Below are 11466 nucleotides of genomic sequence, written 5' to 3'. Positions count from 1 at the left end.
ACTGGCTCTAGATAGGGCCATTCAAGGCCACCAATATGCCGCTAAATCCTACACACTGGACTTTTCAGTAAATTTAGTGAACATTCTAATTCACGATGACATCCTTATGGCTACGCCTTTAAACATGTCAATGGACGTTTACATAGAATATTTTGCCTTTACAGAACCTGGGATTTTAGCTATATACAATGGTTGTATATGATAAAGTACAGTATGTAATGGCTGATCTGCCCAAATGTCAAATTAATGCCGATAATTTTAGAAAAATGGCTTCCCACTAGCACCCACATTTATGCACCTTCAGTAATAATGCTCAGATCCACTGCAGATTTATGCCAAGTTTGAAGTACTCTCACCTCCTCTAGTGTGATTGCAGTCCAGCTCCTCACCTTGAAGTGTGCATAGCTATTATTTCCAATCAGCACTGATAATGCCACCAGGAGCAAATCCCTTATCTACATCCATTCAAATGTTAAGTGAACAAGAGGACGAATTGTTATTACAGTTCATGTGTTGTTACATCATCATCTAGGTTGTTGGTTTCGTTGAATAAAATGACATCCAGAGATGTGGATTAAAATGAAGTGGAAGTAACTCAAGTGAAAGTATTTTGGAGAAATAAATATTTCAGTATATATGCGAGTGAAGCATTGATCAGACCGACTCAGCCCTGTTGGTTTATTCATATGCTTTATGTTGGGTGTGCTCATCTCTGGATGAAGAGCTCGGTCTAACACACATTCATTACAGGGGATCCTTTTGTCTCATTAGACAAAACAAACCATATACCGTATAATGATGACAACACAGCCTTGGCAAACAAAAGATAAACAAGCACCAAGCAGTGCATTTTTCTATTTTTCATGTCAACTCACTGGGCTGTCCAGACTCTCTTTATATCTGGAAGAATAAGCTTTTATTTTGTAATATTTCCACACCAGCCCTCCTTGCATCCCCTCCCTTCCTGTCTGCCTGTGCGGCTCCTCAGTGTTCACTCTTTGTCTCTGTTAAAGATTCACGGTGTCCTTCAGCCATCACTCATGCTCTCTCTCACTCTAGTCAAGAGGCATGGGTGGAGACTGGTCTCAGCTCATGACAGAGGAGGGCTGTAAAAGCAAGGCTGAGGCACTCAGTCCTCTGAGAATGCGTTAGCTGGCAGTTGGCGCTTCTCTCATCATGACTGTGACTCATAGTGCTTGCTTGATGACAATGGCTTGGTGATGAGACCAGCTCTGGCCGCAATGACCCTGGTGGACAATGTACAGCTCCTGCATCTAGTTCATATTAGGAAATCTCATTGTAAATTATTTATTTGAATAGAGCTGCATCTAATGATTATTTTAGTTATTGATAAATGTGTCCATTATGTTTTCCACTGATCGTTTTGTCTTTTAAATTATGAAAAGTGCCCATCACAAGTTCCCAGAGCCAAGGTTACTTGTTATGTCAGACCAACAGTCTAAAACCCAAAGATATTTAATTTACAATTTTATCAAAGAAAAAAGGAGAGCCTGTGAGACAATTTATTATTCTTAATATTTCCTCAAACTCTACAGTATGTAAATGGTTATAGATTGGCCTGTAATGAAGCTTTAGTTAAAGGCATATTCTGTGATCTAGATCTCTCACCAACAAAATGTATAATGCACTAAACAACTAGTGAATCTTAATATGTTTTTAAATCATCTGATGGACTTGAATATGATTTGTTTTTAGTCCATTATAATAAATCCCTAAATTAAAAAGGTGCTGTTAATATATAATTTATTAACCAGGCTAGTTGTTTCCCCTTGTTCCCAGTCTTCGTGCTAAGCTAAGCTAAACGACTGCTTGCGGTAGATTCACATTCACTGTGCAGTGGTAACAATCTTCTCATCTAATTCTCAGTTAAAAACAAACTCAAACTTCAAACTCTTCCTTTAAATCACCTCACCCTACATCCTCCTGTTTCTCCTGTTCCTGATTCCTGAAACAAATGCACTACTGCAGCTAAGAATGAATCCCTTAATTCACAACCTACATCCAACTCTGACTGTATATCTCTTATACAGTATGTTTATTAATGCTTTAGGGTGGTTGTTTCTGAGTGTGGGCAGAAAACAGCCAGCGGAGGAGGCAGGTATGGATGTTTGATCTTATTCTGAGGCTGAGGCAGGCTTGTTGATGAAGCTGCCGCAGCTTTGATGCTCTATCCCCTCAGCCTGTTAGCGACTAGTCCCGAGGGGGAATGCTAATACGAGAAGAGGCATCCTCTTGGAATATATAATGCCACTAGCAGACAGAGCTTTGCTACCCGAGGGAGTAGCATCATTCCCTGTGAGTGATGACTCATTAATTTATTCTCCGCTGGTTTATCCTGAAAGCCACTAATCCTACATCCTGTAGATTCATAATGGAGAGCGTTTGGGATGTCAGATAAAATAGATTTCACAGTCATTGCGTCTGTGGCTGTATTTTGGATGGTTTCGGCACAATTTATTTGTGCAGTTTTGTTTTACATAATAACGCGTGTTCATTGAGAGCTTTTATACAATTGATAAATATGCCGCTTAGTTTATGTAGATTTTTTTCCCACTACTCATTTCTGAACCACTTTTCCAGCCCAGATAACTTAATTCCCACAAATACCACTTTTTTCTTAATATATCCCCAGAAAGTCAAATGAGCATGCTTGGTATTTTCCATTTATTCCACATTCACACTGTCCCAGTGCAGCATGTTAATGGTAGAACAGTTTCTCTCCTGAGAGATTCCAGCCTGCAACCCCTCTGGTCATTAGCCAGCCTCTCTACCCTCTCGGCTCCTGCAGTGCTACATAATCAGAAAGATCTGGAATGCCAAGAAAAGTGAATGCATGAGAATTTCCTCCTTAGTTGGTGACTGCAGAAACAAAAGATATGACTGTGAAATACGGTCATCTCAGTGTTAGGAAGGTTGGTTGATGCCCCAATAGAGCAGGACACTGCATTATAGTGTCGCTAATAAATATTATTAACAGCTCAGCAGTGATTACACATAAATCCACCATCATCAATACCGTATCGAGCCATTCACTGACATCCTCAAGGTTCAGCTGTCAAGATTTACGTCTCATTTTTTCTTGTCCTTGTCACTGAATCTCACATTTCTCACTGCCCGTTAAAGAAATATACAGCAGCAACACAATGCTGCGAGCACCTGCACAGTCGAATGCAGTCCTTTGCATTAGGGCTGCTAGAAATTGTACCTATTTGTGAAAACACTGTCAGAGGTGTTAATTTGTTAATTTTTGAGGACTTCATCTGTGGTGTTATGTTAGATTTTCGATTAGATAACACCTTTTTAGAATAATTTATTGTGTGACCAAGACTGCCAACACCTACAAATGAATGTTGTGTTTTTTGTCTCCCCAGAGGCCGCCAACGGGAACGTCCCCGCGGGGCAGCGACCCCCACCTCGAATCCGCAACGTTCAGATCAACAACCAGATCGTCAAGCTCAAATACTGCTATACCTGCAAGATCTTCCGACCACCTCGAGCATCTCACTGCAGCATCTGTGACAACTGCGTCGGTAAGATAACGTAATCTGAACTGCCATGAGTTCTCACGATGCTCAAACAAAGGCTTTACAAAGTGAGAAGACAGCTCATTGAAGCTGGTTTATTTCAGGTTTTCAGGAATAGAAAGGTGAGGATTGTTTTGTGGGGGAAAAAAAACCCTTTTGACATTATGATTATTACTGATGCCTTGATCTTAATTACCTCTCTGCATTCATTTGTCACAATGATCAAATCATTGAAAAAATCATAGCTTTAAAAATAAATGTTAGACTAAGAACATAGGGTGAAAAAGTTTTACAAAATGGGCCAGAAACTTCAGAAGGAGTGTTTTTTTTATGGAATATGCTCTGAATTCGGTGTGTGCGTGTCTGTGTGTGTAGCTGTGTGTGTATGTGTGTGTGTGTGTGTAGCTGTGTCATCTCTCAACCCTGTAGAATAACAGTGATTTGGCTTCTGATGATTGAGGAATGTGTCTGAGGGGAGCGTAGACTTAGGCGATATGAGAGGAAACAGTGGAGGCTCAGTGAGGGAATAAGCGCTTAGTCATTGTGAACACTGGTTCAACTGTGTCCACCTGCTGTAGAAACACACACACACACACACACACACACACACACACACATAGTCCAAGCATGACACAGCAGCATGCCTCAGTCCCTCTTTTACTGCAGTCATATGTTTTCTTGACTTAACTTTATAGCGGTTAAAGTCTCTCACAGAATATGCAGCATAATTAAAAAAACAGCCAAACCATTTCACAAATGATATTTGTTTATGCCCAGGGCCTTCTGTGGTTAATATATTATGAGATATCTGATGTGCAGTATAGTGAGTATTTGGACAGTTGTTTTAGCTCTGTATGTAGCAAATGGGAGTTGAAATAAAACGGGGTTAATGTGCTAGTCTGCTTCCAGACCTCTGAATTACTGCACACATGTTTGTTCATCTCTCATGTCAAAGTGGCAGTTCAGTTTGATTTATTAAGCTAGTGAAGTGTTTTAGCTTTAACTTGAGGGTTTTGACATTCGTATTTTGTGAACGTCACAGAGGATTATTGTCCTGCTGCAATCGATGTGCAATTTAGACAAGACGACACAGTCTCCAGCCGTGTTCTCTGTGAGGCTGCTTTGTGGTGCTTTGAGTTGAACGCTAACGTCATGCGTCTTGCAATTCTCACAATGATAACGTTGATATTTACCAGGTATAATATTTACCATGTTAAACTTTTGTTATGTTGCACCAAACAGTGTCTTTGGTTCTTCAGGTGTTTGGTCATAAACCAAAGTGTCAGACACTCTGAAACATTCAGCTGATGGTGCTAGATGAAAGGTCAAGAGAATCACCAAAGTGAATACATGTTCATTGAATGTCTGTACTAAAACTTCATGTTAATTGTATTTCAGTCTGAATAAAAGTGTTGGATCAAATGCCTGACTGACCAATTGACACTGCCATCCCTAGTGCCATTTCTCTAACGTTGAAAAAAAATATCTAAAATAGGTTCCTTTTCTAGTCTGTAAATATAAAAATGATCCATTTATTTTGTCCTTATATCTACAAGCTGCTTCACGTTTTATGTTTCTGCCTCTGTGTTTACTTATATTGTTGTGAAATTCCATCCGGGGAGTGCAGCTGTGTGCATGCTGCTGGGAAGAGAAAAGAAAAAAGCACGATGTTTACCTCTGTTGTCCGTGTGACCCTGCCTTGCTTTTCATCTGGCTCTGGCTCAAATTATAGAAGAGGAGAGGCATAGAGGAAGTGATCACTATATTTAGACTGCAGGTTTACAGAAGCTGATGCACAAAGCGGTCTTTGACTGCAGCTGGTACTGATGTGTTTGTAACACAAAATAAAGTTGGTGTTCAACCTCTGTTACAATTTTCATATTAATACTGTGACCTTTTCTCTTTTCCACAGACCGTTTTGATCACCACTGTCCATGGGTGGGCAACTGTGTGGGCAAAAGGAACTACCGATACTTCTACCTGTTCACGATGTCCCTCTCCCTGCTCACCATTTACATCTTCACCTTTGACATCGTCCATGTGGTCATGCGTGAGTATCCTGTCAGTCATTTGTCCGACCGGAAGGAACAGACAGGATACACGGATAGCTAACAGAATGTGGAAACACAGGACGAACAACCTCTGACACAAGCTCGCTTGCAGCTTCTAGCATAAATGCAAATGCATGCACATATGCTAAGACTATGACCTAATTCAGACCAGGCTTTTCTTGGAGTGTGACATGACACCCAGCAGCAACTGACAGCTTGACATGATTCCTCCTTTATCCTCATCCCACTGCTTCCTTGTTCTACCCAGCGCATACAGCGGAAAGACAGAGAGACATAGGAAGCACGATTTTCTAGTCAGGATAATTAGCTCTGGGCTTGTTCTCTTAATACTGGAGTTATATGTGAGAACTGTGCCAGTTTCAGTTGAGAAAAACTGAATAAGGAAGCAGTGGGTCTTTCCTTTATAACTTCTCTCTTTGCTATGTTCACAGGTTCAGTGGATAATGGCTTTTTGAACACTTTGAAGGAAACACCTGGAACATATCCTTTTAAGCTCTGACCACAGTATATACCACAAAAACAGCTGCTGTGTGTGCGATGTTTACCAGATTTCATAGAACAGATAAATGAAAAACATCAAGATTCCCTAAACCTCCCCCAACAGTGATATTACAATAATATCTTAGCATCTGTAACTTGAAACAGCAGGGCTGTTAAGCTTTGGATTTCTTAACACCATGATGTGATTTTGTAGCCTTTCCAAAACCAAAAACGCAAGAGCAAAAGTGTGAGGAATGGATTAGTGTTAATTTGCTCTATCGGAAGCTGCAGCCATTAGCACGTCCAGCTAATTATAGCCACATAACTGAGTGTTACTTCCAAGGCCAAGGAGCATAGCTAACGACATTAGTTTATTGGGGCTGTAGTTTTTTTTTAAAGTCACTGTCTAGCTCATACACTGTGTTGTTTTTTTTGTCTTTCTTCTGTTGTTACTGGATTTGAGAACATTTAGCAACCCTGGCCAGCGTTACCCGAGATGGCCCCATTATTCTAAACGGCAATAATCTGAAAAATTCCCGAAAACAAAAGCCCACCAAGGCAATGTGGTAATAATAAACATGTGGTTAATGTTGTGAAACGGTTGCAGTTTGGTTTGATTCAGGCACCAAAAGGTTTAGGAAAGTTAATGGTTCGAGGCAGAATAAGTTAGTTGTTGTATGTATTTTTCACAGCGATGGGCGTTTGTTTTCAGAAAAACTGGCGGACAATTGGGCATTTTTTGGACTATTAAGGTTTCAGAATAATGGGTTAAATAATGGCATGCTGTTTGAAAATACAAACAGTTGTGTACTGTGCTTCCAAACAGTGTCATGTTAAAACGTGTTAGTCTGATCTTAAATGTTCCTGATCATACTTATATCACTCAGACCGAATAGCGCTACACTGCAATCAAAGGACCATCTTCCATTATTAACTGATGAGGATGCTGACTTTCCTAGTCCCAGCTGTTTAGCACAATAACATGTATGTTGTTTTATTAACAAATCAGCTGGAAACATTCAGCCAGAGATAGCGTTGTCAACCATCTCCTGCAGCTAGCATTGGTTTAATTAACTTGCTCCAGCTGATAAAATATGCTAGTGACATTTATCATTTCAGCCGGCAAAATCAACAATCACTGGATAGATATTTTTGTCTATTTCGATGATGCGTCTGCCACAGTTTTGCTCCTAAAAACTGCGTATGTACTGTGCAAGAACAAAAAGACTGACAGGCATAGCCACAGTAACTGAGGGCCGTGAGGCGTAACAAATGAAACGGATAAAAACCTCCCGCCTTTGTCCTTATACTTTATTTAGACTTTGGTTCCTTTCGCTGACCGTCACTGGCTTTAATCATGTTACATAATTGTCTTCTAGTTTGCGTCACCTGCTGTCCACTGTTTAATCAGTGACCATGTGTCAGGCAGGAAACATCTGTTACTGTTTTCTTAACTTGAGTTCACTGTGCTCGAGGTGTTGGTGTGCTTCTTCACCCTGTGGTCAGTGGTGGGACTGACCGGTTTCCACACCTACCTGATCTCTCTCAACCAGACCACCAATGAGGATGTAAGTGCATCTTTCTGCATGTTCAGTTAAACATGTTCACTGACATTAGTGCCTTTTTTGTCCATTCAAACTGCACATGACTACAGATGCTGTTGTCACATGAATGAATCATACTATGTGGCTCAATGCTGCAATTCTTTGGATCTGGTTTGTTTATGTCTTTATGTAAATGACTCATGATTAATCCATTCTTTGGTTAGTTTTCTTTATTATCAGTAAAGTAATTTACAGTGGTTGAAAGTGCAAAATCATGCTCTGCTAAACTGCACTTAGGCTTAGGTTTAGGCACTAGGCTTTTTTTGTCTTGGTAAATGGACTGCACTCGTATGCAGCGGGATCAAACCGGCAACCTTCTGATTAGTGGATGACCCGCTCATGTAAACTAAAGCCCAACAGGTGATGAGCTGTTTGTTAACTGCCAAAAATGCCACCTTATCTGTTTATTTGCAATAGTAACAGTTTTGCTTTGTAGCTAACAACTATCTATAAAGAGACACACTTGCATTTATACCTTTTCAACATCATGCTTCCAGGTAGCACTTGGCTTTGTAGATATCCAGTTGACATGAAGTGTAAATACTGGAGATCTGACCCAAATATTCAGGCACTTTTAGCTCTTCTGATTGATGCTTACTCGAATTTCACCGTTATTTTCCCTCCAAACAATCTAAACTCAAGAAGGAAAACGCTTCAGTGTTAATTGACCTAAACAGACCACTAGTAAATGTACCATAAACGTCATGTTAGAACAAAGTCCTACCCCACTGATCAATTGCAGATAAGATAAAAATAAGAACATCCTTAGATGTGTGACACATGTTTTAAGATTATTTGTTTTAAAATTATATCTACATAAGTGTAATTGTAAAGTATAGTTTTAAGAATATGTCTTTAAATGTTGTGATCGGACAGCCTGCCTTCACGTGACTGGAAAGATAAACATACATCACAGAGGTGTAAACATTACAATTTCTAAGACTACAGAGCTGTTTCCTTGACAACGGCACTGCCTCGTCCAGCACCGAAGGACAGGGGACTGGTAAACTGTAGCTTGTTAAACAAGACTATTATGTTGTATACTAAAGTAAAGCCAATACAGCAAGTGTTTCAAACTCAAATAAAAAGAAAACAGTCTGTCAGAAAACAAGATCTTGACTGAACTGCAGCTACGACAGAGACAAAGACATACTGCATGTCACATTTGTTTGTTCCACAAGGCAAAATAGAGCTGACCAATGTTTCTGCCTGTATTTTAGTATGTTAATATCCCCTCTTTCTATCCAGCTCTGCCACACTCAGACCAAAAATCTCTTCACAGGGGGAATGTGGCCAATACAGCAGGCGCGGTTTTATTCTGCTCAGCCTGAGCCATATGACAAATTGGCTGTTAAATGCTTTGAATGCTAAAAGCAGCAGTTGGACTCCTCTCTGCTCACCAAGGCGACATAGTCTAATGATCTAAAAATATGCATGAATAGCTGCTATTCTTCATAAAAACCAATCATAGGTGCGAGCTGAAATAAGAACAGAACAAACATAAGAACAAAAAAGACCAGCTGGATTCTGACTCTCAACTTGTCAGCTACATTTAGAAGAAGATTGTGAGGCTAAATGAGGAAAAAAAAAATATTGATTGCTTGATCTTATTACCACTGAGTCATTATTTAGTCACTACACACACACACACTCAGGCTGATCTAGAGCAGAAGATGAGTGGCGGTGATGCAGGTGGATGAATCCACTGAGAGAGTAATGTATGTTGTGTCTGTGTATACTAGCATTAACAGTGTGTATACGTTATTGAAGGTTTGGTTAGTCCAGATCTGACTGCAGAGGCTCTGACGAGAAGCGGAGAGCAGCAGCAGCAGTGATGTTGGAGGTGGGAGGTTCTAGATGGCTGAAAGCAAGAGAGTGCACTCATACTTTGTTGCAATGATTAATTTATTATTCCCCTTTTTCCTTTCCTGTGGGATGGCTGGCCTCATTTTTTTCATTTAATCAGTAATGAAGCTGTGCAATGTGCACCTACAGTTTAATGTTGCTCCAGGAGTTGAAACAATGGCTGTCAGCACGGCCGTTTCAATATCTGTGATTGGCCTAATAATAGATGCATCGATACCTGCAGGGGCTGGGCACACTGCCAGAAATACTGCTGTAAGGTGGGGGGGAGAGGGTGAGAGAGAGACAGAGAGAGAGGGAGAAGGAGGAGAAGAAGAGGAAGATAGAAATGGTGGAATAAGGGCAAACGAAAAGGCACCTTGAGTGTTGTAGCTGCTCTAGTCTCCCATAGGATAACACATGCTCTGTCAACTGTGTCTCCTGCACACGCACACACACACACACAGATAGTACACGTAGGTTTGCAGTACTGAAGTACCTTATGGGCAGACTGTTGACCTATATCTACTGCAGCTAAAAAAAAAAGCTGTTGTTTTTGACTCGCGGGAGGGTCAGTGAGTACAGACTCATGCTGCGCAGCCAAACTATGTTTAGTTTAGGGGTCAATTATATAAGTCAGTCTATCAATCTACTTTCTCTTATTCTTATTTCTGCAAGAAAAAAATTTAAATAGAAAATATAAAGTCGATTTGCTTTGTTGTTAATGCAGTTCTTCTTAAAATCAGGTTTAGTTTTCATGATAGAAATTATTATAATATTCTATTTACATTTTTACTACAACTAGCACTGTACCTTACTGTCTTTGATTGATGCTCTATTCTCTGATGCTGATGAGTCTATGAACATTTCTATCATTTCGGATTGACTGCATCAACATGAAACAATAAAAAAGTTTATAAAATGATGCACAGAACATCCAGATATTTTCATTTGAAGAAATTGTTTAGTCATAATAAGCACCAGGTTAAAGTAAAATAAGTAAGTATTTTACTCACTATAACACATAAATATGAATCATGTTGATACAGAATATGTGTATGATTCTTAAAGCTTCTTAAAGGAAAACAAAAGAGCGAAACTGAATGTTTAGGGGTTAAAATATGCCTCCTGGTAGCAGCCAAATAATGCATATTTCTGAGAGTACAGTGTGGCAGGACTGGGGGAATCCTTTGTGAATTCTCTGATTTTTCAATGAATTATTAAAGTTGTTTTAATCTGTAGTAGCTGTAGCTTGTTGGCACCCGTTGGCACATAGAGTTCCAATTAAACCAGGAATCATTAAATCCCCGTCAAGATCCTTTTCAGTAGGTCAAAGCCAAGCCTGTGGGAATAACATCTAAAAATGGAACTATGCTTTTGAATAAGGTATAAAGCAGAGAGAAAGTCTTTTTGAAAGAGAGCTGAGCGAGAGGATGTGTTAGGGATGTTGGTTGATGGTTTGGGAAGTTCCAGTGATGCATTTTGTTTTGCCCAGATTAAAGGATCCTGGTCGGGAAAGAACAGAGTCCAGAACCCATACAGCCACAAGAACATCATCAAAAACTGCTGTGAAGTGCTCTGTGGCCCAACGTACCCGAGGTAACTCCTTCACAGCGCTATCAATGAGTTTTGTATCAGTGCCTGTGATAGATTAGACAATTGTCCCTCTCCTACACCTCATTCTGGCGAATAACGAGCAGGATGCAGTTAGTGACTGATGGCTTTGTCTCGCTCTCCAGCGTCTTGGACAGAAGAGGAGTGATGCAGGAGGATTCGCCTGTTTCTGCAACGTCTGCTGCACCCTATTCCACCTCCTCCAGCAGCAGCAACCCAGTGCCACAAACCACAGTGAGCAAGCACACACACGCACACACACACACACACACACACACACACACACACACACACCCTCCCCCTTCACAC

At 40.3% G+C, this 11466-nt stretch overlaps 1 protein-coding gene across 1 annotated transcript in view; it reads left to right on the top strand.

Annotated features, from left to right (window-relative positions):
* Positions 1 to 11466, top strand: part of zdhhc9 (zinc finger DHHC-type palmitoyltransferase 9) — a 27227-nt gene that overhangs the window by 10043 nt on the left and 5718 nt on the right. The window contains exons 4-9 of the mRNA XM_035669845.1: positions 3393 to 3551; positions 5458 to 5595; positions 6049 to 6097; positions 7563 to 7665; positions 11039 to 11142; positions 11283 to 11391. Of these exons, the coding sequence (XP_035525738.1) occupies positions 3393 to 3551; positions 5458 to 5595; positions 6049 to 6097; positions 7563 to 7665; positions 11039 to 11142; positions 11283 to 11391 (662 nt within the window). The remainder of the gene's footprint in view (positions 1 to 3392; positions 3552 to 5457; positions 5596 to 6048; positions 6098 to 7562; positions 7666 to 11038; positions 11143 to 11282; positions 11392 to 11466) is intronic.

The sequence above is a fragment of the Morone saxatilis genome, unplaced genomic scaffold (genome assembly GCF_004916995.1).
Source record: "Morone saxatilis isolate NCDOM2014 unplaced genomic scaffold, NCSU_SB_2.0 Contig22, whole genome shotgun sequence".
Lineage (NCBI taxonomy): Eukaryota > Metazoa > Chordata > Actinopteri > Moronidae > Morone > Morone saxatilis.
The sequence above is the reverse complement of the archived record's forward strand: the minus strand, read 5'-3'. Positions and strand labels throughout refer to the sequence as shown.